This window comes from Hemiscyllium ocellatum, chromosome 30 (assembly GCF_020745735.1).
Source record: "Hemiscyllium ocellatum isolate sHemOce1 chromosome 30, sHemOce1.pat.X.cur, whole genome shotgun sequence".
NCBI lineage: Eukaryota > Metazoa > Chordata > Chondrichthyes > Orectolobiformes > Hemiscylliidae > Hemiscyllium > Hemiscyllium ocellatum.
Genome location: NC_083430.1, coordinates 39,107,162 through 39,134,356, shown reverse-complemented (window position 1 = coordinate 39,134,356; position 27,195 = coordinate 39,107,162). Strand labels below are relative to the sequence as shown.

At 41.5% G+C, this 27,195-nt stretch overlaps 1 protein-coding gene across 4 annotated transcripts in view; it reads left to right on the top strand.

The window, feature by feature from the left end:
• The window catches only part of zdhhc18a (zinc finger DHHC-type palmitoyltransferase 18a), a 33,113-nt gene extending 8,934 nt beyond the window's left edge, over positions 1-24,179 (top strand). Inside the window, exons 4-10 of one of the 4 annotated variants that reach the window (XM_060847701.1) lie at positions 2,125-2,262; positions 2,962-3,010; positions 3,866-3,968; positions 5,793-5,905; positions 8,217-8,313; positions 15,261-15,345; positions 22,489-22,563. In XM_060847701.1, coding sequence (XP_060703684.1) covers positions 2,125-2,262; positions 2,962-3,010; positions 3,866-3,968; positions 5,793-5,905; positions 8,217-8,313; positions 15,261-15,302 — 542 coding nt within the window. In that variant the 3' untranslated portion in view covers positions 15,303-15,345; positions 22,489-22,563. Of the gene's footprint in view, positions 1-2,124; positions 2,263-2,961; positions 3,011-3,865; positions 3,969-5,792; positions 5,906-8,216; positions 8,314-15,260; positions 16,131-22,443 lie in introns of those variants that run through there. The other 3 variants (XM_060847699.1, XM_060847698.1, XM_060847700.1) reach the window with 3 other exon arrangements.
• Positions 24,180-27,195: the final 3,016 nt, after the last annotated feature.

Below are 27,195 nucleotides of genomic sequence, written 5' to 3'. Positions count from 1 at the left end.
CTTTAAGAGTCCAGGAAACTGGATGAGGGCAGCCAGGGCATAGGGAGCTGATTGAAAGAAACCTTTTACCCCGTGGTATCGCTCCATTGCTTGTATTCCAGTTCTGTGAATGCCACTGGCCCACCTTTACTCAAACCTTGTGAGACAGTGAGTGTCAACAGACTATTCAATCAAAGTCTGTCCTGATACTGTTGTTTTTAATATCCTCCATTTACTTTCTACCAAGAAATGATTTTGATCAAGAGCTTATTTGCCTTCACTGAATCCCAAAAGTGCGGTTCTAGGCATTAAACACCACCCTTGTGTGTTCTTTCGCCTGCTTATTGGACTGTAGGTGGGAATTGAGCTAAAACTCTCAATTTGATAGCATCTTATCTTCAGACATTTCTACAAAATCAAACATGGGAATGTTGGAATTTGGCATAAAAACAGAAAATGCAGGAGAGAGAAAAGCATTTAATTTTTCAGATCGATTACTTTTCATTGGAACTGGAGAACTAGAGATAAAGCAGCTTTTAAACAATCTGATTGAGAAAGGGAAAGGTGGAGCACAATCAACAAGAGTGGAGGAAAATGTAAAAAGGGAGGTTAGTGGAAATCAGAGGAGATTAAAGGACAAAAGGAGCCATGGTGTTAGGTCAGGGGGATGTTAATGGACCAAGTGAAATAATCAAAAAAATGTTTTTGAGGGGATAAAATGGGAAAAAAAAAACAATTACTTGTGTTTCGGGAGAAACAGTGTGGAGTGGTTATGATTAACATTACCTGTAATTTGTTTTACCACTGCATGCACTTCAGAAGTCCATGCATGGCATCAACTTCCAAAAACAGAAGCCATGTATTGGCATGTCATCATTCATACATGGAGGTTCCCAGTGGGAATGCTGGTCATGATTTGACGTCGTAGAACAATGGTGTAAAGTTGAAAAATTATGCTCTGTTCTAAGAGACTGGTGTAAGAGTGAGGTAGTTAATTAAAATGACAGGTGATTGAAAACTCAAAGTTATGTTTGTGGACTGAGTGGAAATGTTAAACACAGTGATCACACAATCCATATTTGTTTACCCCGGTGGCAATCAACATCACGAGCTGTCAGTATGGTATATTAAATTTTGTTTCACTTGCAAGGATTATTTGGGGCGCGAGGTAATGAGATGGAAGGAGTTAGAAATCTGAGAAAGACTGGAGTGTTAGAGTGCTTGATTAATGTACTGAAGTGTCATGTAAAAACAAGTATCCTGTTGGATATCCTGTCGGCAATGCAGACAACAGGAACCCTATCAAAGTTGTGGAAAAGGAAGAGAAGGTGAGAGTGTAAGGAATGAGACATGATTAAATCCTGCTGCTGTGGTGGAGAGGAATCCCCAGTTGAGCAAAAGAAAGACGTATTGGCAATGCTGCAATGAAAGTTGATGCTCTTATAGTGGATATTGGACAAAAGCAGATGAAAACCTGGAAATGGGGCAGCAAAATTCGAAGGATGGACCACGATGAGAAAAATTGGATGCAAAGTTGATTATGTTTTCTAGTTTGTGATGACAGCAAGAGTTAATCATTGATGCACTGAAAAATCATGTTGAGGGAGGAAATTTATTAGGACTGCTACGAGGAATGTTCCAAATACCCTGCAAAAATCAAACATATAGGTTCCCATGGAAATATCTTGTAATTTTTAGAAGTGGTAAAGTCTAAGGCGGGGGTGTTCAGGAGTAAGAACAGATTCAGATAAGTAGAGGATGATAACGGTGGATGGGTGTTACTTGAATCTGCATTCAGGGAAGAAATGTGGAGACACCGTGACAATACCAATGAGAGGGCGAGGGTGGAGGGGAGTTGGACATTCACCTTGAAAAGGGGCGGTGAAAATCAGAAAGTTTCAGACTTGCTTGGGAACGTCACAGGAGCAGGTGAGATCTTTCTCCATCTTGCTCCTCTCTCTGGGTTTTGAGCTAAAATTGGAATTCACTGTTCACATGTGGACAGAAGGAAGGCTGTCCTGGGTTCAAGGGTCACTGAAGGCTGCAAGACTGATTATTGCTTAGAGTCTTACATATTGATCTGTTTGGAGAGGAGAGTGTGACACTGCACATGCTGTACTATGAATTTTTGTCCTTTTTTTACAGAACGATTTGACCATCACTGTCCTTGGGTTGGAAACTGTGTTGGGAAAAGGAATTACAGATTTTTCTACATGTTTCTGCTCTCACTTTCCTTTCTAACTGCTTTCATCTTTGCCTGTGTGATAACTCACCTCACACTCCGTAAGTCCCCCAAAGTTTCCCTCGGAACTTCTTTTGTTACATTAAAGCATCAATATAAATCCAGGATATTGTTAAGGTGATGATGCAAATTGAAGCAGGAACAAGTTCAGCAGTAAAGACTTGCCAGAGATAGGGTAGAATGGGAGCTGGTGTGTGAATAAATTTTCCAGAAACCAAGAGGGAAGGTCAGTTTGGGAATCAGATTGCTAGTGAGTTTTGAGAAGATTTGTAGCTCAAGTTGAGGTTCTGGATACAGAATCAGATTGCTGTCAGAAATAATGTGGAAGGGCCATGCTGAGAATTGGAATGAACAACAGTCACAATTAACGAGCTCTCTGATGAAACGGATGAGAGATATTGTTTGCACAACATGCAAAGCCTCCAATGCCTGTGCTGAGTTTCACCATGGCATGACTCTGGAAAAATGTCGGATCAGGGCCTAAGACCCAGATCAGTGGTCCAAGGAATTATGAACTAAGTAAATCTTCATACTTAAAGGTTTCTCTAGGGGAGAACTTTGATATCATCTGGCTTGAAGTTTACAAACATGAAACATAGACATGAGCAGGTTGTTGTTTGAATGGAGTTAAGTGTAGTTTGTACCCACCAATTTGCCCAATACTGCTTAATCATCGTATTTTATCAGCATGGGAGTTAACATTGCACTAACCTTTTTTTGTTCTTTCACCCCTCCACCAGGATCTCAGAACATTGGGTTATTAAATGCACTCCAGGAAACTCCAGCAAGATATCCTTTTCTTGCTCTGGCATGGTATCATCAGTGCAGTTGTCTGATTTGGAGCGTGTCATATGATCAAGGAAGGGGAAACTGCCAACTTATAAAAATTCTGATTTATACTTATTATTTTCTCCCTTCTAAAGGCACTGATTCTCATTGGGGGAACAATTCCATGGAGACTGTGACTGGGGTGCTTGTCCGTGGACATTGACTCTTACTCCCATAGGTTTTATCTTTCCTGAGGTACCACACATGCCAGTTTTAAATCTGGATAGGGGAAAAAAATGCTTAAGGGTAAAGGTTGTCCATTCTGGAATGACAGGGAATAGGGATATTGTTAGATTTTTCCTCCCTTTTGTACCCCAGAGCATTCCGGCTAGTTTCTAGCACTACAAATGACTCACTAACTGAACTTGTGAACTTAATGAAAGACTGTGATAGAACCTGGCACTGTGTCCCCTGTATGTTTAGTATTAAACTGAGTGGTATTTTTGCCTACTGGACTGGAGATGATGAGTGTTTTAATTCTGTTCACAACGAGAGAAATATTTATATTTGGTCTCAACTCACAGGTATTATCAAGCTGTGATTTTTGGCGCAGTACTTTTGCAAAGTACTTTACTGGACTGGTGTCAGGGCTCATTATAAAACCCTGACCCATCCCCTTTCCAAATCTGGGATTTGTTAATGTTACAAAGCAGCGCAATGACAGAAACAGCTTCTGACGGAGGCTGAATGAACTACCTGTGTACAGGTCAGGATTTGTTATGGTCTGCGGTCTGCGTTGAGAGGGGGCAAGGAAGATGGGTTTTGAGGGAATTTGGGTTAGGTTTGAATTCTGATCTTTTCTTTGACTCCACTTACCGCACTTGAGCTGGTGGTCTGTTTTTTCTCAGTCTGGTCCATTCTGGGCCTCTCAGGGTTCCACACATATCTGGTGGCTTCCAATCTGACAACAAACGAAGATGTGAGTAAACAGACTCTTTTGTGTGTATATTTGAATGAGACAGAAAAACAAAACACTGATATCTCACCTGAGTAAATGGAACTTTTTGTACTATTAAGCCTATTTTATGCTACAACTAAATGGTCACAAAAGCATCTAGCAACTGATACACCTCTACTAAATAGCTTCATTCAGTGCTCAGGGATACCCTGATATCCAGTTCCATTCAGTGCTCAGGGATATCCTAACATCCAATCCATTCAGTGCACAACATCTCAATATCCAGCTCCATTCCATGCAGAGCAACGCCCTGCAATTCAGCTCCATCCAATACACAACAACACCTTGATATCCAGCTGTATTAAATCACATGGGCACCCCAATATCCAGTTCCATTTAGTTCATAGGGACACCCCTGTATCTACTCCAATCAGCTCCATTCAATGCACTTGGATGCCCCAGTAGCCAGCTCCAAATGTAAAAAAAAATTAACTTGTCTGGTGAAATTGTTCTTTTCATAATTATGTTTTTACTATTATTGCCTTTTGTCAATAACAGTCTAATCATTCTTCTATCTGTATAAGTGCCGAAATGAAATGGATCAGCTTCATGGCACACATTATTGAAGTGGTGCTTGTTTTGTAAACTGATTCTAACATTATTAAACAATCCATAATATTAGAATGAATAATGCAGCTTATTAATGTGCAGAGCCAGCCAATATTTACTGAGTAACATTTGGTTGTGCTCACTAACCACTGACAGCCTGCAAGCTATTTGACTGGTTTCTCTATACGTTTGTGGGATAACTGCAACTAACTGGGGAGATGAAGCTGTATTAATTATAATGCCATTGTATGAACATGCTTCGGCTTTCAGAGTTCTCTTTAATTTTTTGGTTTCCTGGATTTAACAAGAATATGGATTGAATGTCAGCTTGTTGGTTTAGTTAGTGAGTGCACAGCTAGAATTTATTTTTGAATTGCACATTTGTGGGATGAAAAATATCATGGTTTCACTCACTATTCTCTTGTCAGTCGGTCACACTATTAGTTGGTTTTGCTCCCTTTCAGTTGGTCAGGCTCATACACTGTCACACTCTCTTGCTATTACACAATGACTCATGGTCTGTCTGTTCTAAATTTCAGCAAAGCATACTTTGAGTGGCTGAAAAATAAATGGACATTGACAGACCAGCTCAGTTGCCAATGAGCTAACTTGTAGACACTTTTAGGGTTAGTGACTTGTATGATTCAGAGCCAGCACAAAATTCTAAAGGGCAGTAGCTGAAGTTGTGTTCATAAGTAATGATGCCCAACAGATGAATTAGTGGACATCATCATAAATTTACATGTATTCAGTAATGACTGCAGACTTAGATAAGCACTTTGTTGGAATTGGTGTGCATGATCTCATTTATAAACTAACTCAGTATTTCTTCTGTGGTGCCCTATGAGTGTTTGAAGTAGTCTGCAGGAAGCTTATTCTGTATCTGGCTTGTGGCATATCTGCCTTCAGTTTGTTTCATGGATCAGTGTAGATGAATTATTTACTCTCTAAACAACCTATGCTTTGCTTGCCCTGCATGTTTGATGAACCCCTTGCTGTGAGAGACTGGCACTAAATGTAGAGAGGATTGCATTTACTGCATTTGCTTAACCTTCGCCTATCACTCAACACAATGAGTGTTGTGATTGTTTGTGTTAGCTAACTGACGGGTTTAATGCACTGGGGAAATCTCTGCATAAAGCATTGAAGAGAAATGTCGCTTCAAAACAGAAGTTATGGCGTGAATATTTTGATCCTGCTCTTTCTATAATGTACTATGCTTTAATGTTTTAACAGATTAAAGGCTCGTGGTCCAGTAAACGAAGCTCAGAAGAAAACACTAATCCCTACAGTTACAACAGTATTGTCACTAACTGCTGTGCAGTTTTGTGTGGACCAATGCCTCCCAGGTAGAGAGAGAAATCTGCAAGTCCAAATTTTTCTCCCCCATGTATGATCCTTTGCTTTTTCTTTTTCACACGGAAATTGGACACCTTGTGTGTACCCCGTGTATCTCCAGTACTGCACAATACTTTGTGCTAATATTGCTGATTAGTGATATTTACTTGGTATTTTCTGCTGTGGGTTAAGTGTGCAAATGTTGGATTTCTTGGCATTAGGAGTTTTTGACTTTGGAACGGAGGGAAGCTAGGAATTTATGTACTGTTGTTCTTGCGCATTGACCAAATTTTAAAGTAGCAAGTGTATCTAATAGTTATGGACTCAGATTCATACAGAATCGAAACAGATCCTTCAGTCCAACCAGTCCATGCTGAACATAATCCCAAACTAAATGAGTCCCACCTGCCTGCTTCTGGCCCATATCCCACCAAACCTTTCCTATTCATGTATCCATCCAAATGTCTTTTAAATGTTGTAATTTTACCCACATTCACTACTTCCTCAGGGAGTTCATTCCACACATGAACCACCGTTTGTGTAGAAAACTTGCCTCTTATGTCTCTCTTTAAATTTCTCTTCTCTCACCTTGAAAATATGCCCCATCTTGGGGAAAAGAACTGACAAGTGTGGCACTGGAAACACACAGCAGGTCAGGCAGCATTCAAGGAGCAGGAGAGTCTTAGGGGATAAGCCTGTCATCAGGAATGTGGGGTGGAACGGGGCTGAGGGGGCAAGAGATGTAAAACCTGCATCCACACCTCCCCCTGCACCTCCATTCAAGGCCCCAAAGGATCTTTTCACGTCCAGCAGAGATTTTCCTGCACATCCACCCATCTCATCTACTGTGTCCATTGCCCTCAATGTGGTCTTCTCTCCTCGGAGAGACAGAACACCAACTTGCGGGGCATTTCAGGGAATGTCTTTGGGGCACATGCACCGATCAACCCTGTGGCCAACCACTTCCACTCTCCCTCAAGGACATGCAATTGCTGGGTCGCTTCCACCACCAAATCCAAGCCACCTGACAACTGGAGGAAGGATGTCTAATCTTCCACCTTGGGACCCTTAAACCACATGGCATCAACATCGAAGTCATTAGTTTCCAAATTCCCCTTGCCCCCACCTCATCCCAAATCCAACCCTCCAACTCAGCAGTGCACTCCTGACCTGTCCTACCTGTTCATCTTCCTTCCCACCTAACCACTCCACCCTCCCCACCGACCTGTCACAGTCACCCTCCACCTGTATTCACCTTCCTGGCAACTTTCACCTCCACCCCTCTATTTATCTCAGCGTCTCCTCATTCCTGATGAAGGGCCTGTGCCCAAAGCATTGACTCTCCTGCTCCGCGGATGCTGCCTGACCAGCTGTGCTTTTCAGAACCACCGTTTTCGACTCTGACTCTCCAGCATTTGCAGTCCTCGCTTCTTCCCATCTTGGGGAAAAGCCAACTACCATCAACTCTGTCTATATCTCCCATTGTTCTATAAATTTGTATCAGGTCGCCTCTCAATCTCCTACGCTACAGTGAAAAAAGTCTCAGCCTGTCCAGTCTTTCTTTATAACTCAAACCTTCCATACCTGGCAACATTCTGAACCCTCTCCAGCTTGATAATCTCCTCCTCATAACTGGGCAACCAGAACTGAACACAGTATTCCAGTAGAGGCCTCACCAATGTCCTGTACAACCTCAACATAGTGCTGTCCAGTCAATCAATAATGCCCCTCTGTGTGGCTTATCAGCATTGCCTCCCTTTGCAATTACCATCACTCCTCTTTGCATGTGCTGTCAGCTTTTAACCAGTGCCTTCATGAAAACTACATTTTAAATAGATGCAAACATTTATTTCCACATAAAATGGTAAATGCCTGGAAAAGTTGCCAAGGTGTTAAGCAAACAACCTTTAGTGGAGCTCAGGCTAGGCAAGCCAAGAGACTAGCATCTGTGTAAATGTTGGAATATCAGAAGAATGTGTTTCAATGGGAGAGGTGGGATATTGAAAGGATGGGATTCTATGGAAATGTTGGGGTGTGGGAAAGATGGGCTTTCATGGAAACTTGGGGAAGCAGAAAGTATACCTCCATTGAGGCAATCAGTCCAGGAAAAGGATGGGACTGAATATCTCATTGACCTTTTGTCCTGCTCTTATTTCTGTAAATAAAAAAGGAATCTCTAAAGAATATCCTGAGTCAATGGTTTGGGACTAGTTTAGCTGACTAAAGTTTGTGCAAGTAAATTGACTAGTACTTTGATATTTCCATTGAATGGCTGTCAATTACTCACGACTTTCTCTCTCTCTCTCTCTCTTTGTTCCCCAGTTTAATTGACAGGCGTGGTTTCTTGGACCCAGACACAATACAACTGCCTGGGCCCCAACGTAAGGTTTCTCAGGGAGCAAAAACAGAAGTCAACCTGGTAGGAGGTGACCCCAATGATGATGTGAATTAATGGCGTGCCTGTCATGTTTGATTCCACCTTCCCTCATGCACCTATCCATTTCCCTCTTACTGCGACCTCAGCCTGAGCACGAGCAAAAATGAAGGCTGCCACTTGTGGGAATGTTTAGTTGCCTGACTTGGTGACATTTTGCACACAGTTCCCATGACTGGAAATGTCACTTGAGCCAAGCTCTTGGAAACAAATTGACTCTGTGGGTGCTGTGAAGGATCAACGCTGGACTGCTCAGCAAATGGGCTGTAAGGATCACGGGATGTGTTATTGTCTGCAGTCATCTGCCTGATCAGTTAGGGGATATTTCTTTGGAGTTTCTCTCCATTACAGTATCGTGAGATAAGAGTAGGATCATCCTGCTGGATAGAGCTGAAATACTGAAGCCAGCTGTGTGTTTAAACACAGCGCAGTGACTGTTGGTATTACAGTAATGATATAGTATGAGAGCGATTGCTAGATGGTGAGTGTTGCATTTGAAAGGGGGTAGTGAAGCCCAAGGGTGGCGGAGGCTGATCCTTTTAATATAACTATAAGCCACTGACTTCCATCTTTGCTTCAAATGGGATTCTGGGCTGATGAATATCTATCATGTGATTGTTATGGTGAATTGACATTGCCCAGGGTAATGTTCAGGTTCTATTTATTACCCAAGGTGCAAAGGGTTCATTCGTTTTGCGTGTTTAAGGCAGTTAATCCAGGAAAGCACTCCTGGGGATAGTTGTCATGGTGTCTTGTTGAGTATTGCTATAGCCTGAAAGCTGGGAAAGTGGCAAGGACCTCACTGTATCACAGTGGAAGGCTGCAGGGTTTGACGTTGCACTCTAGGATCCTGCCTCTGTTTTGTTTAATCTTTGCCAATTTGCATATGGCATCCAGAATTGCACAAAAAAACTTCCTGCCAATTTGTTCTACCGCATTTTATTTGAAAAAAAAATTGTTTGAACTCTCTGTGCCAGCATGTTGTCTGTACAGAGAATGTTATCTGATTATTGCTGTTTTATTTTTCATTATCTTGTATTTATAATAAAATTGGTGCTATCTATCTAAAGGTCTCCCCTGGTGAACTCATAACTAGAAATAAAGCTGGAGAGTTGGATCACAGATTATAAAAAGGACCGTGGAGAAATTAGGATGAGCAGAGCTCTGAAAGAATAGAGCTGGCTGTTTGGAGTGACCCACTGCATCATCAAGCACTTTATAGCTCTGTACTTGCCATATAGCATCTCGAGCAAATACTGTCTATCTTGGAGATTCAAAATACAATATTCAGTTTCTTTTACAGGACCACAGAAGTTTTTCTTAAATTAAAACTGATGCAGGTTCCCTGCTACCTTTGTTAGTGAAAGCATCGTCTAGAATGGTGCAAAACATACGAAACAAAAATGGTCCTGTATATAACTCTAGTCTCTGCTCACTTAGCTCATTTCAGATGAGGTTAGAGTTGAATGGGGATCACAATGGGACAGTGAGCCAGGGATCGCATTCCTGATGACTTTACAGCGATCTTGGTGAAGTGTATGTAAGAAGGAAAAGACTGGAACTGTCAAAGTATAATAAACCAATTCCTGCCCCCCCCCCCACCAAAAAAAACACCCCCAGTTGAATGATCTGCTAACCCTCCATCTCAACTCATACAACGAATGGCTCTTGATGGCGGAAAAGTACTCAATTCCTGCATTTCAGTGGGGAAGGGATGAAAAAAATAACCTCTGCTGAAGCCTCCTCCCATCTTTGACTTTTTCCATGATTTTGTGGAGACCAGGTGGCTGCAGGATGTAGCTGTCACTGTGATAAGGACTAAGAAACAAAACGTCTATACTGCCCGGATATAGGGCCAGTGATAAATCAGCAAGGAAGTTGAGGTTGTGTGAGTGTTTGAAGCTCAGCTTCAGGAAAGATAGGGCAGTAAAGCTGTCCACATTTGGATTCAGCATAAATAAGTTGGGGGAATTGGAGACTACAGTCTAAACTTTTTTGGGGGCTGTTTGCTTTCAGTTTAATTGTGTTGAGCTGGTGAATCTGCTTGATCACCCTATGATTTTATTATCTTAGGAAAGAATCTGTTGACTTGCATCATGTCCAGAAGGGATAATGGAAGGCAAATTGCTGACTTGGAGTCAGTCCTGAGATTTTGTCTTTTATGGCAATCTATCTGGGCTTGCAGGAACTGTAAGGAGTTCAAGCAGGAACCAAGTTATTTAGCGATAGAGATCCTTTAGTCCTTGGATCAATTGACCCTTGCTAGGGCTCTGTTTCACACCATGCAAGGTAGCTCTGTTTAGTTGTATTAATTCTTGAGAATTTATGAATTGCTGGCATTTGGTACGCATTTGTAATTGCCTTTGAGAAGGTGCTGATAATCTACTTCTTTGAATATCAGCAGTCCTAGTTGAAGATGCTGCCACAGTGTGGTTTGATCAGGAATTCTAGGATTTTGATCCAGTAGTAAGGAAGAAAGAAAAGCAATGCGTTTCTAAGTCAGCACAGTATATGACTTAGAGGCATAGTATTTCTATGCACCTGTTTCCTTTTTGGTCAGAAAGATCACAGATTTTGGAAGTGCTAATGAAGAAGCCTGGTGTGATGCAGCAGTGAAAAGTTTAGATATTTTACACTCCCTCCAATGTTTGCTTGGTGGAAGGAGTGAGTGGTTAAGATGGTGAATGGTGTGCAAATCAATTGCTTTGATCTGGATTTTGCTGAGCTTCTTAGGGTGTGATTTCAACAGCAGTCATCAGCCAAGGGGTAGATATTCCATCATACCTCTGATTTGTGCCTTGTAAGTGATAGGGAGCTCTGTAGAATCAAGTCAGAATAGATTCCCTTCAGTGTGGAAACAAGCCTTTTTGGCCCAACTAATCCACACCGACCCTCTGAAGAGGGACCCACCCAGATCCATTCCCCCTAACTATTGCACCTAATTCTACGGGCAATTTAGCATGACCAATTCACCTCACCTGCACATCTTTTGACTGTGGGAGGAAACCGGAACACTCGAAGGAAGCCCACGCAGCACAGGGAAAATGTGCAAACTCCACACAGTCACTCAAGGCTGGAATTGAACCCGGGTCCCTGGCGCTGTGAGGCAGCAATGCTAACCACTGAGCCACTGTGCTGCCCCAAAGAGAATCCCACCCAGACCTTTTACCTAGTCCTACATTTCTCCTAACTAATGCACCTAACCTATGCATCCCTGAACATGATGGGCAATTTACCATGTTCAATTCACCTAACCTGCACATCCTTTTTAGACTGTGGGAGGAAACCCACACAGACACGGGGAGAATGTGCAAACTCTACACAGACAGTTGCCCTAGGCTGGAATTGAACCCAGATCCCTGGTGCTGTGAGGCAGCAGTGCTAACTGCTGAGCCAAATATCCAACCTCTAAATTGTTGTAACAACCATGCTATTTATATGACTGGACAAGTTGAGTCTCTGGTCGGCAGACGATGATATTGGGAAAAAGCAAGGATAGTAATTATTTAACTATCAAAAGAAGGTGATTAGACACTTTGGTTATTGTCTGCACTTGTCATAGTCAGTTTATTTTGATTAGTTTTCATGAGGTGTGAGCATTGCTGGTCAGGCCAGCATTTTTTGCACTATACCTAATTTCCCTAGTATTTATTGTCTTGCTAGACTTTTCCAGAGGACAATTAAGAGTCAATTGTGTTCTTGTGAACCCGTGACTTGGAGGTACCAGTGTTGGACTGGGGTGGACAAAGTTAAAATTCCCACAGCAGCAGGTTACAGTCCCACAGCAGCAGGTTACAGTCCAACAGGTTTATTTGGAAGCACTAGCTTTCGGAGTGCCGTTCCTTCATCAGGTGGTTGTGGTTATCTGGAGTCACATAGTGCAGATGATCAGAGTGTTAGGCCTTGTTCTCTGAAATTAATTAGTGAAAATGCTGAATTTACCCGACAATCAATTATAACTTTATGGTGATCATTACTGAGATTAACTTTCATTTCAAGATTAATTTCTAATACTGAAAATTGAAATAAAATCTACCAGCTACCCATGTTGGGATTTGTACCCATATCCCCAGACCGTTAGTTTGGGTGTCTGAATAGTCATCCAATGACAATGCCACTGCCTTAACAAGGACTCACAAGAATAGCACCTGTGACACTGTGACTCCAGCACAAAGTATTTAGGCTGCAGCTTCCTGTAGGAATGTATCCTTTCTTCCTGATCTTTTGCACATCAACTGAAATTAACTCTTTGTAGAACCTTAATCTCCTGCAACATTTCACTCCATTTATTTGACACTAATCAAAGCGGAGATATGTCTTATCTCAGCATTGTTCCTACAAAAAATTATTTTGCTAAAATTCTGCTGAAGAAAATCTGTTTGAGTGTGTGCATCCCAGCTGTACCTCCCGATGTCTTGCCTCAATCACTTGAGAGCTTGGCCTCAACGGTTCTCGAATGTGGACCATCAGCTAACTGAGTGATAGGGAGAACTGGCTATGTTTGTGAACTATATATTCATTTTAAGCTTTTACAATTTCTCATTACAGCACTTAGTCACTTTGAGTAAGAACATTTCGGGTTTATTCCCTATTGCATGAGCAATTAAGAACTAGAATTGGTTTCTGCAGCACTGGGTTTGAGATCCTGTCCTTCACTATTGCATGTGTTTGGTGAGGACAAAAATGATTAGTCAACAGGACTTATATCTAAAGAATGGTCACTTGTTTGACCAACTGGAAATGTCTTTGTGGCACTTTCATCTTAGCAAAGAGGGATGTTTCAATTGAGTTGTTAAATTACTTTAGATTTAGATTACTTACAGTGTGGAAACAGGCCCTTCGGCCCAACAAGTCCACATCCACCCGCTGAAGCCCAACCCACCCTTATCCCTACATTTACCCCTTCACCTAACACTACAGGCAGTTTAGCATGGCCAATTCACCTGATCTGCACATCTTTGGACTGTGGGAGGAAACCCATGCAGACACGGGGAGAATGTGCAAACTCCACACAGTCAGTTGCCTGAGGCGGGAATTGAACCTGGGTCTCTGGCCACTGTGCCACCGGCTTGATGAGCTGTATCCTGACGTTTTTTGAGCTGTTACTGCTTATTGACCCACATTGAGTAAGGGAGAACATTCCTCGGGAAGTAAGTTACGATTATCAATACTGCTTATAATTCTGCCATTGGGAGCATCCAATATGGAATTAACCTGGAGATTCAAGACTTGGGGATAATTGACATCTGTGCAATTAAATATGAGCCAAGTGATCATTCACTGGATGAGAGTTTTGGACAGGATTGAGGGTTGAGAATATTTAGTTCTGGATGGGTTGATTGAAAGAGCAAGGAATAAACAGGAAGGAAGAAATAGTTTCAGTACACTTACATCACTGATTTAACAATGCCTTCTATGCGATAGACACGGGCAGTGAGATTGGAGTGTCGAAGGAGCTTTACTTTGTTTAAAAGAGTAGAGGCAGCCTTCCTCTGACTGATGGGAACAGTACTGAGAGAGCTTTACTCTGTATCTAGCTCTCTGGTTTTTCTTGTGGTTGGAGAACTTTGTGTTTGTAAAGGTGCCGTTTGATTCACTGCCACTGTCCTGCTGTGATTGTTTGCTCAGCAACCTGCCAGCTACCCCTCTCTTTCTCCTGTTGCCACTTCTGTGGCTAGCCCCAATATTATCCTGAAAAACTTTCAAAATACATCAGTACCTAGCCATTTTATTTAAATATGCTCCACCGCTTACATAACAACATAGATTTCTAGCCATGATGATTTTGATGCTTGCAGTGCATGAATGCAAAATTAGGGCTAAAGTTGGTCTGGAATTACAGAATTGAATTTTATATAAACATATGAAAAAATTCCATATGAATGCCATTTCACTAGCAGTTTAATTTATTTAGTCCTTGAATTTAAAATGTTACATTTAAATAATTCCCAGCAGCAGCAGGGCTGTAACCATGCAATCCTGGCCTGATCTGTAAGCATCTTGATGAGAAATCAGAATTTGGACAGAGAATCCTGAATTCAAGTACACTGCTTGGGGACCTAGAGAAAATCTTACAAGGTCTTCCATAATGCCCCAGAATCCCCATTCCACTCGCAGTAAAGCCAACTCTTTCAAAAGGTACTCTGCTTTGACTTGGCACACTGTCCCACTCTACGTTCAGAATAATGCAGCAGAACCAGAATTTGAAGTAGGTGTTTTTTTTTGGTCTTCCTGCATTTGGTTTAGATCGAAGTGAATTTATCCACATAAATATTGGTGCACTTTAGTAACAGGATAGTTTCTTGTTGAAATGGTGGCTGTGACATTGGAGCAAACTGCAGAGTCATTGTGTAATAGCTTAAGGAGAGATGGAGTAACCTGCTAGTTTTATTCAGCGACATTCCTTGTGATGAGAATCTGAAATTGCAATGTCAATTGTAACTGTGATTCTTCAATGATTTTACTGTGGGCTATAATCAGACTGACTCAACTCAGTCAAGCTCGCCTTAAGTTTTTTTTTCTTTCTCTGTACTGGCAGAAACAAGTTGGAACAAAGACTGAAAACTCAGCATAGCTCTTTTTTGCCTGTGGAGCTGAAGGCATCGGTACTGTATGCCAGAGACCCTTAGAGCAGTCTAAAAATCCACTGAGCAATTGTACTGAAATCCAAGGAAACTGAAATACTCTACATGTACAGCTGGTCACAGCTAAAAGTGACTCAAGTTTACAGTTTGGGAGGGGGATGGTTGGGTGGCAGAGTGTAAGTGTGTTTTGGGGGGTGGGAGGACATCTTCAAAGGACCCTTTGTAATCCTGATCAGGTCAGATCTTTCCAGTATGATATGGATCCCTAGGTGACAATTGTTAGGTTTGAGAGAGTTAGAGACATGGCAGTTGTTGGTCTGTATGTAATCGTGAGTGTTTGTTCCCTAGGAGGATACTTGTGAGGATTTTGCAGTTTCATGCACGGCCTGATTGGATGTAAGAGGTTTCAGAGTGAGGCTGGTGCTAACAGCTGGTAAGCGTTCTCTCGCTCTCATTCAACACATTCATTCTTCATTTTCATCAGCCATGGACACTGCATGAGGAAATGCCAACAGCTCACAACCAGCTAGTCTCTCATTAACTTGTTGCTATCCAGCCTTTAACGTGCCAAATCCTTGTGTGTTTGTTATATAAAGATTTTCCACTTGTCATGATGTGGAATGTCAGATTTATATTTTTGAGGACAATAAAAACCCTGGCCTGCCATTAGCTCCAGGACATTGATTTGAAAGTTGAAGTTGTCTGTAGAGAAATATTTTTGCAGGTAATGGTGCATACACGGATTAAACTGGGAATCTGTGTTTCCAAAACTGACTGCCAAAACTGTGACTACGTATATGATGTTGGTGCTAAGTCCCTAAAAGTGTTCCTTTATATTTATCTGCAAATAGTACTTGTAGCACATTTGTAGTTAAGGTTTTTTGAACTCCCAATTTAACTTTTAATGAAATATTTTTTAAACTCTCAACACTTGTCCCAGTTAGCATATCATATAATTTGGTCTCAGAACAGAGAGGAAAGTTATAAGTTAGAGTTCCTGATCCTGATCCTGATCCAACAGCTCTCGCTGGCAGGTCAGTTTGACTGAGATTGGGCTACAACATCACTAATAGTTGAATGTAACACATTTGAAAGTCCAATGAGTGAGATATTAAAGAATAATTAGTAGTAGTGAAATGAACTTTCTAGAGATGTTCCATTCAGTAGAGGGAAATCTTGAATGATGTAAACAAAACCAATAGTAGCTTTACAATTGATTTGTGTGAATGACTCAAAGTTATTTCATTTAAATTGCATTATGCATTCTGAGGAAGTTAATTACTTTTCAAGAATGAGATCCTAACTTGAGGGTTGACATACTGAACAAGATGAGCCATTTCTTAAATTTAGTGAAAAAGCACACTTGGTACCTCTGATGTTGTTACTCAAATGCCAATCATTATGAAAAATAAGACGACAACATATTCTACTTTGAAAAACATTTCAACCCCTCTAATAATGTCGCATTTTTTGTAAATTTAAATTCACTTGCTAATTAATTTACAAATGTCTGTCAGCCGTAATCAGCACTGTTTCCTGCAATAAATTAAACTTTTTAATTACAAAATAGTCTCAAAACAAAATTGCAATAATTTCCTTCACTGTGCATGCCTCGTCACCGAACAATGCACATAATTGATTAGCAAGTAATACATAAGCTATAAACATGAGGACATGTGATGTCCTTTTGCTTAGCAAACTGTGCAGTTGTAACTTACTACTTTTTCAATAAAATTTCGTATTTTTATTAAACAGTTCACAAGTTCTGTTATGGTTCTGTTAAAATATCCATTGCCAAGGAAATAGTTAAACTTGATTTACTATTTGAAGTAGAAACATATTTAGACATTTCTTTTCTGAAAATCAGTACGAGGAAAAAATAAGTTGAGCTGCATTTCAGTCCTTAGCGAGCCGTGTGGCTGTAGAGCTGCAGGTTGTCATCTCTTTCTTAACTGGTACTGCAGGCTCTACATCCAGAAATAACTCATTGTCCTACTATTTGTCTCTGCTTTGGAAATGTCCCTGTAAATAATGCTTGGCCCTACACAATTGTGTTTGTAAAATGTACACAGTCCTACCAGACGTCTCCATTAAATACACTACAGTTTACCTTAAGTGAATAAATAAAACACTACTATACCAAAACAGTTCAGTTACCACTGGAAATGTTACTGTAGACAATGAAGTGGCCTACTGAATGTGTGTACATAGTGAACTGTCCTAATTCTCTGTAAATGCTGTATGATACTACAGGAAGTATGTTTGTAAATAAGGCACCATCCTTTAGGGGATATATTTGAGTGTACCATCCTACTATCTTAAATCTGTTATAGTGCCTTCCTATTCTGGAGATTGGCTGTGAACGCAGTGTTCTACTGGTGACATTTAGGGCCCCACTAACATTTGTGAAAAGCAGGCTGAGAAAGTGTAGTATCTTTGTTCTCTTTGAGGGTGACATTGAGTGTCTGAGGCTGGCAGATGGCTACTATTCAGGCAATAGCTCATATTGTTCATAGCTCTGATCTTTTCAGTTACATGCTGGTGTGCGTTGTGTTGTCTAAAATCCTAATTTATTATTGATTAAACAATTCCAAATTGGCTGCTATGCGCATGTCTAATCTATGGTGAGACCAGCTGAAAAACTTGGCAATGGAAATATTTAATGTTGTGTCAAAGACTAATTTAATCTCACTTATTTATGTATAGTTTGCAACTGTGATGTATGTATATTTTCTGAAATAGTGAAGCTAATTTGATGTGCTGTTTCAGATTTTATATTTCCAATGGTATTTCCCCAGCTTTGAAAAACCTGACCTGCCCCTGGATTTTGTCCATGCCACACAATGTTGTAATGATGCTAATGTCCAACAAAAGAGAGAATTCTGAACTGTTAGATACTTGTTTGGTCAGTGTAGAGGCTGCCACCTGCATTTAAATCTGGACATTTGGTAGCAGGATTGAAACCCCACCATTAGTTGCAGGTACAGAGGAGGCTCAGACTTGTATCTGAAATACAAACATTTAGAGTCATAGAGATGTACAGCATGGAAACAGACCCTTCGGTCCAACCTGTCCATGCCAACCAGATGTCACTATGATAGTTGAAATTTGACTTTATTTCAACCATTCTGGATCCTGAGCATTTTTTTGTGGCTTTTGGTTTGGCCTCTCTGGTTTCCTTTTAAAATTGTATAGTTAGAGGTTCATGTGAAGAATTATGTTGTATCGCATTACGTTATGGCACAAACACAGACCATTAAGCCCACTGACCCTATGCTGATGTCTATGTCCCACATCTGTCTCCTCCCACTACTGTTCACTTCATTACATTAACATAATATAAAATAAATATTAAAGGAAAGAGTACAATTCTAGAGGAGTTCAAAAGCAAAGAACCTTAAGGATATATTTGCATAAATCGTTGAAGGTGGCAGGGAGGTTGAGGAAGTGATTAATAAAGCACTTGGAATCTTGAGTTTTATAAACAGGGGCAAAAAGTCCAAAAGTGAGGAAGTCATGATCAAATTGTATTAAACAGTGGTTCAACCTCAACCAGATATTATCCAGTTTTTGAAGAATAAGTTTTAGAAAAGATGTGAAAGCAATAGAGGGAGTGCAGAAAAATAATCATGAGAATGGTTCCGGGATTAGGATCTTTCCTTCAACTGGATAGGTTGGAGATGTTTGGGACTGTTTTCTTTAGGAAAGAGAAAATTAAGTGGAAAATTGAATATTTATCTGAAAAGAGAAAATTTTCAGGACCGTGGGAAAAGGCTGAGGGTGTTACTGGGTAAGTTGCTCTTGTAGAAGACTAACGTGAACACAGCTGACAGGCTACCTCCTGAACTCTAATCATTCAGTATTAACCTTTTCCTTTGTCTTTTGTGTTTATCTAGCTTTAAATGAATCACTGCTAGTTGCTCAATCTGCTTGAGGTACAAAGTTCCATATTCTGGCAATTTTGTAGTTGAGATGTTTCTCCTGAATTTCATATATAATGTGTGCATCTTATTTGTGATTTCACGTTCTGGTCTCCACAAAAGTAAAAGCATCTGCCCCCAAAAAAGCTCTCATCGTTTCAAAGATCTGTCAGATTATCCCCCCTCGCAAAAAAGCCACAACCTGATAAAATCCTGTTGCATTGTGAGGTACCATTCCCTGTACCAGTTTAATGGCAAGAGTTCTTAACCGTATCAATGCAGTCACTTGATTCCCTTGTCCATACAGCAAATGAGTATGACATTCACTGGTGCCAGTATATGTGTATCTTGCTGTCATTCATGCTACTTTTGGCATCTGCCAAGAATGATACAAACATAAGCTGGTACTGTGTCCTCTGGAAAGCACCATACAGAAACATTGTTCTTGGAACAGACCTCTGTGTTCAAATTGCATGGCATATGTTTCTTGCAGGTGAAAGTGGCAGTGAAGCAAACAAATAATATGACAGAATAAGGTATTCCTTCCTTGCCTCAATTAGTATTGGGCTGATTTATAGTTGACATGCAAACTGATGGTATTATAGTATAGATTACTGGGGTTCTGAGACTCTGGCTCAGTGTTGCTCTGTCAGATGTAAATGCGGTGGTGATAGGCTGAGGAGCCCTGAAGCTTCAATTGCATCTCAACCTGAATGCTTGAGACTTTGCAGTGTATGAGACTTTATAGACATCTATATTCTGTTTCTGTAGATGAGGATTATATGCAGTGTCCGCAGTTAGATTCCCTACAGTGTGGAAACAAGCCATTAGGCTGAACAAGTCTACACCAACTCTCCGAAGAGTAAATCATCCAGCCCCATTCCCCTACATTTACCCCTAACTAATGCATCTAGCACTTTGGGCAATTTAGCATGGCTAAATCACCTGATCTGCACATCTTTGGATTGTGGGAGGAAACTGGAGCACCTGGAGGAAACCCACGCAGACATGGGGAGAATATGCAAGCTCCACACAGACAGTCGTCAAGGCTGGAATTGAACCCGGGTCCTGGTGCTGTGAGGCAGCAATGCTAACCACTTATCCACCATCCAAGTGTGAGGCAATTGCTATTTTTAATCAGAAAGTTGCACGGTGAAAAAGACTTCTGACAATCCTTCTGTTTACCCCTCAGTTATATCTCCTCCTGTTTTGTTTTTCTCCTCTGCTCTTCACTGTCTTCCCTTTTCTTGTTTCCACGCCCCCCCCCCCCCCCCCCCAATCCATATCTTCCAGTATGACCCCCTCTTCCTCTCAAATGTTGGCTCTATTCCCCTCTCCTCTCTTCCACTTCACCCCTCTTGACAATACAATTCCTCTCTGTGAAAGGAAAGCCTTTTTCTTTTTCCGCTCTTCGACCTTGCTTTGTCATTCCCCAGCAGGATTTAACTCATTGTCCTCATTCATTACCTTTTTTTGTTCTTTTGAAGATGCTTAATCCTTGCAAGATCATAGTTCCATTGGTGCTTCAACCTTGGCTGCTTTCAAGTTGCGATCTAATGCTGCTAATTTATGAGATTGCAGAGTTCACAGCTGATTGTTGTGCTGGCTTTCCACCATGACCCTGTTCAAACTTAGTTTTGTTGGGCGCCATTCTGCCTGCCGTCTGCACTACAATGCCATGATTTGATTCTGCAGCAGAATTGACATGGCTGAGTTATGGAACACATTATGGAAATGCTCAGCAAATCGGGCAGCATCTGTGGAGAGAAAAACAGATGGCGTTTCAGGTTGATGACCTTTGACTAGAAACTGACTGCAGGTCCTTGATCTGAAAGTTAGCACTGTTTCTCGCTCCACAGCTACCTTATCTGCTGAGTATTTCCAAATTTTCTGTCTTTATTTGAATCATGAGCTGTCTTTGTGTTAATTCTTCAGTTTCAGATGCCCAGAAACCACACTTCGGATGCAGTTTAAATAAATAATTTTGTTTCAATTTTAATCTTCTGCGTGAATTCATTCACAAAACTGTTTCTGAAATCTGAATAATTCTTTGCAGTATTTAGCTGTGGTCTGTATTGTGGTGTATGAGAGTTTGGTGTGTTTGGCCTTTAGTTCTGGATATGAATGATTGACTTTGCTTACTTACTGTCTTACTCTCTCTAATTCGCTGATTGTAGCATTTTCCTTCCTTGAATCTTTCTGTGCACATCTCGGGTCACCAGCTCCTGGAGCTGAGTGGTTATTTGATTCTCTGCCTATGTCAGCAACCCATCTGCCTTAGGTTTCTGAGAGGAGGTGATGAAAATCTGAGCCCCACACAATGTTAAGGTTGAAATTGGCAGCTGACTCATCTAACAAATTTATCAACTGTTTTTAAATGATCCTGATTTCATTGGTTTCAAGAAAAGTGTTGCAGGTTTCCACTACCTCTGAATGACCTAACTCTAAATGAATCAGCAGTCCCATTGTCTTCAGTAACAAACAAAATTTACTCTTGTTGAAGAATCAAAAGACCCCTTCAGAAAAAGGGTCATGTTAGCTTAAAGCTGACTTTATATCCCTCATCACGTGTGCTGCCTGACTTGCTGCGTATTTCCAACACTTTGATTTTATGAAACATCATTAGAGTTGAGCATTCTGTGAACTGTTGCCTTCATCTTCGTAGTTGTGGGTCGGTTTAATGTACACTAGTAAAACACCTGGACATGCAGTGTGCACACATTTTGGTTTTGTTGTGCACAGTTTAATCACTAGGAACATGACTAGAATCATTAACTTTGATCTGAATCCATGTATTCTAATACCAAGGACATTGGAAGGAATTTTGTGTTGGAGTGCTCGCTAATCTACAGGTTATTAATGTAGATTTTGCAAAATTTAAATAAATTATTTAAAGGTTGTTCCTAGAACAAACAGTTATATATTTCAGAAGTCTCTTTTGATCACTTTATGCCTGTTATATCTTGAGTTCTGTGTTTTTGCTACTGGGTGCCCTGAATCACGCTACTCTTTCCCCATCAGTAATCCGCCTACTTCTAACTGGTTTAAGTTAATCTCCATGGATTGTAATAGATCCCTCTGGTGTTTCTTCCTCCCTCCTTGGTCTCCAGCCCAAGGTGCTCTGGCTTCTGGTGCAGGAAGCATTGGGGATGGGTCAGCTGAGTCACATCCAGGATTGTAAACAATGGTAATAGAACTTCCGGTCTGTGCTAACTTTGCATTATTCTGTTCTTCATTTCAACAGTTTTGCTTTATTGAGACAACTTAACCATTATAGATATATAATTGTTATTTTTAAATATTTAAATAAGCTATGAGCTGAAACCTAGCCCACTGTCCCATTGTGGAATTGAATTCTGTTGATGACCATATCCTGTTTTTGGAGCACCTTTTGAAACATCACCCATGTAAAAATATTTTTGAATGTTACTAAAAGCCTTTCTCTTTTTTTCCTCTCTCCCTCTCCCTCTCCCTCTCTGTCTCTCCCTCCCTCTCCCTCTCCCTCTCCGTGTCTGTCTCTCTCTCTCTCTCTCTCTCTCCCCCTCTCTCTCTGTCTCTGTCTCTGTCTCTTTCTCCTTTCCAATCCTTTGCTCCATCCTCTATTCCTTTAGTTTGACCAGGGCCCTTGTGGTCAAGGTGTTAATTTTATTTTCCAGAGTACACCCACTTTCCTTTTCCAATCAAGTTTGTGTGTCCTGAATAAAACTGTGCCAGAGAAGGCAGCTGTGGTTTGTGCCACCGCGCCCCCTGGCTACATCAAGCCTCCACATCCGCAAGGAAAAAGTACAGTGCAGCTGAAGTTTCAAGCTTCAAGGACAGGCTCTTCCCCCAGTGCATGAGCCATCCCAGATCAAACAATCGGGACTACTGCAGATCTTGGAAATGGCTAAATGTGAGCTATTGGAAAGACCGCATGACACTTGGATCAGTTAGCACAAAAAGCTATTTTGCTATTGCTGCTTTGCATTGGAGCATTGAGAGACATGAGGAGCGCAGTCTCATCTATAGTATCTTCATCTTGGTGACTGGAGTTTCTGTAGAAAGGATTTGCAAATGTTCTGAAATTCCCAAATATTTGGACATACTGAATCTGTAGAACTACTGTTGAAAAGACTGAATATGTGGATGTGACTGGAGCAGATAGGCTTAATTGGATGAAAACCTGGAATTTGGTACAAGTGCTCATTGGCTTGATAATTGTAACCGGTTTTTTAGATCACATGACTTGGATCAAATCTCACTGATTTGCTGGCAGTAAACGAGTTTTTACCCAGCGTCATGAGTAGCTAAGAAACAAATTAGTCGATTATTCACCTTGATTAAATGCCAAAACTGCCATTAAGTGCATCACACTTGAAGCAGGGACAGTCATCATTCCTTCCTCTGGGTTGAAGTGCTTTGTTGTGTATCTTTATAACCAAATATGATCAATTACTAGCTACACTCTGTAGAACTAACGCTAAATGCTAATGTGATATAAGCACAATATCACAGCTGGGAAGTGGTGCCAAGTATCAGATGGGATACCCAGCATGCCACACCAACTCTTAGTTGTAGTAGTTCAGAGGTCATTTTAATCTGCATCCAAATCAAACTAAAGGGATCGAGGAATCAATATTTACTTCATAATACTTATACTGCATATGACTGACCATGTGCTTGATCCACAAGTCATACAGATTTAATAATTCAGAATTTTATTTGCAAAGTACGAGGGTTAAGTAGTTGAGGAATGTGTTTTCGATCATTTGAATCAGAATTTGCAGCACTTATTATCTAAATTACCTTAATGAATAAAACTCACTTTTTCTGCACTTCTATACTAAAGGTGTTTGTGTTCAATCAGCAAGTCTCTGAGGTAATCAGTGTCTGTAGTTGTACAACACCAATCATTGCTTCTCAAATGTATCTGAAAGTGAGGTTGTGCTGTTTAATTGGCTCTGCCGTCTGGGAAGATGATTCTTACTAAATATCTGCAACTTGAAAAATATCCGTGGGGTTCAATGGTGATTCCATCAAACTACGCCAGCACTTTGAAACACAATTTATTGTCTGATGTTCAGAGCTAGTTGAACCGTCAACTAAACAAATAAAGCAGTTGGAATGAACGTAATTGACCAGTTTCAGTGTTGAGGCTGCACTCGAGGGCTATTCTTTAAGAATGAAATTTTGGTCACCTGATTTCAAGTGACTTTATCTATAATCTAAACTACTAAGCAATACTGGCGCCTCTGTTTTGTGCGTTGCTTCAGGTGATATGAAGTGCCTTGTGCAACTGCTTTGTATTTATTCTAAAATGCATCAGTTTACCATTGAACATAGTTATCCTGTATTCAGTTCAATAAATATAGATGCACTTCATGCTATGCATCTGCAGTGGATTATTTTGTGTGTGTGTGTGTGATGTAGAAATGGTTACTTGCCAGTATTTTCTCTGATTTTGTATTTGATCAGAAATGCAGTCTGGATGATGCTGTTGGTGGCTCAAACATTCATCTTTGGAATCTGATTATGAATCTCTCTCAAATTATGGGAAAAATAATTTGCTTTTCTCTCTTTCTTCTGTCCTTTTGACTTGTGCCCCCATGAAATAGATTTGAAGTAGTCTCAGTTCTGATCTTTCAAGAATATGAATCCCTAGACTTATCCCGGAGAGTTGCCACCCAGGTAGATAGTGCTGTTAAGAAGGCATATGGTGTATTAGGTTTCATTGGTAGATTAGATTAGATTACTTAGTGTGGAAACAGGCCCTTCAGCCGAACAAGTCCACACCGACTCTCCAAAGAACAACCCATCCAGACTCATTCCCCTACACCTAACACTATGGGCAAGTTAGCATGGCCAATTCACCTGACCTGCACACCTTTGGACTGTGGGAGGAAACCAGAGCACCCGGAGGAAACCCATGCAGACACTGGGAGAATGTGCAAACTCCACACAGTCAGTTGCCTGAGGTGGGAATTGAACCCAGGTCTCTGGGCACTGTGAGGCAGAAGTGCTAGCCACAGTGCCGCCCAAGAGGGATTGCGTTCTGGAACTGCAATATCATGCTGCAACTTTACAAAACGCTGGTGCTGCCACACCTGGAATATTGTGTACAGTTCTGGTCACCCCATTACAGAAAGGATGTGGAAGCATTGGAAAATGTGCAGAGGAGATTTACCAGGCTGTTGCCTGGTCTGGAGGGAAGGTCTTTTGAGGAAAGGCTGAGAGACTTGGGTCTTTTCTCATTAGAAAGAAGCAGACTAAGGGGAGATTTAATAGAGACATACAAGATGATCGGAGGATTAGATAGGGTAGACAGAGAAAGACATTTTCCTGGAATGATGACGTCAGCTTGTACGAGAGGGCATAACTGCAAGTTGAGGGGTGATAGATTTAAGATTGATGTCAGAGGCAAGTTCTTTAAACAGAGTGGTAAGGGCGTGAAATGCCCTACCTGCTAAGGTAGTCAACTCAGGCACATTAGCATTTAAACAATCCTTAGGTAAGCTCATGGATGATTTTGGGATAGTGTAGGGGGACAAGCTGAGAAAAGTCCACAGGTCGGCACAACGTTGAGGGTCAAAGGGCCTGTTCTGCACTGTATTGTTGTATGTTCATGCAGGTCAAAGGATAACTGGTGGGGAAAATGGCAAAATCTTACACCTGGGTCATTCTTGTCTCAGATTGGGGTGAAGTAGCTTATTGGAATACAGAAAAGATTTCACTCTTCATTTAATCCATAATTTATCTAATTCTAGAACTGTATAATGGGACACCTGAAACATTGTAGAGTGAGTGTTTGATGGCACAGTAGTGAGTGTGCGTGTGAGTTAGATGGCACAGTAGTGTGTGTGCGTGTATGTTTGATGGCACTAGTGTGAGTGCGTGTGTGTTTGATGGGCACGGTAGTGAGTGTACATGTGTGTTTGATGGCACGGTAGTGAGTGTGCGTGTGAGTTTGGCACGGTAGTGAGTGTGCGTGTTTGATGTCACGGTATTGAGTGCATGTGTGTTTGGCACGGTAGTGTGCGTGTGTGTGTTTAATGGCACGGTCGTGTGTGTGTGTTTTTGACAGTACGGTAGTGAGTGTGTGTGTGTTTGAAGGTATGGTAGTGAGTGAGTTTACGTGTCTGTGTTTGAAGGTATGGTAGTGAGTGAGTTTACGTGTCTGTGTTTGAAGGTATGGTAGTGAGTGAGTTTACGTGTCTGTGTTTGAAGGTATGGTAGTGAGTGAGTTTACGTGTGTGTGCTTGATGGCACGGTAGTGAGTGTGCGTGTGTGTGCTTGATGGCCCGGTAGTGTGTGTGCTTGATGGCCCGGTAGTGTGTGTGCTTGATGGCACGGTAGTGAGTGTGCGTGTGTGTGCTTGATGGCACGGTAGTGAGTGTGCGTGTGTGTTTGGCACAGTAGTGAGTGACGGCACGGTAGTGTGTGCATGGGTGTTTGATGGCATAGTGAGCATGCGTGTGTGTTTGGCACAGTAGCGAGTGCGTGAGTGATGGCATGGCAGTGAGTGACGGCATAGTAGTGTGTGTGGATGTTTGATGGCACGGTAGTGAGTATGTGTGTGTTTGATGTCACGGTATTGAGTGCATGTGTGTGCGTATTTGATGGCTCGGTAGTGTGCGTGTGTGTGTTTGATGACACGGTTGCGTGTGTGTGTTTGATGACACGGTATTGAGTGCGTGTGTGTTTGATGACACGGTATTGAGTGCGTGTGTGTTTGACGACACGGTATTGAGTGCGTGTGTGTTTGACGACACGGTATTGAGTGCGTGTGTGTTTGACGGCACGGTATTGAGTGCGTGTGTGTTTGACGACACGGTATTGAGTGCGTGTGTGTTTGACGACACGGTATTGAGTGCGTGTGTGTTTGACGACACGGTATTGAGTGCGTGTGTGTTTGACGGCACGGTATTGAGTGCGTGTGTGTTTGACGGCACGGTATTGAGTGCGTGTGTGTTTGACGGCACGGTATTGAATGCGTGTGTGTTTGACGGCACGGTATTGAGTGTGTGTGTTTGACAGCATGGTTGTGCGTGTGTGTGTGTTTGATGGTATGGTAGTGAGTGAGTGTACGTGTGTTTGACGGTATGGTAGTGAGTGAGTGTACGTGTGTGTATTTGATGGCATGGTAGTGTGCGTTTGGCACGGTAGTGTGCGTGTGTGCGTTTGACACGGTAATGTCCGTGTGTGTGTTTGATGGCACGATAGTGCGTGTGTGTGTGATGGCACGGTAGTGAGTGACGGCACAGTAGTATGTGCATGGGTGTTTGATGGCACAGTAGTGAGTGTGCGTGAGTGACAGCACGGTAGTGAGTGTGTGTGTGTTTGGTGGCACTGTAGTAAGTGACAGCACAGTAGTGAGTGCGTGTGTG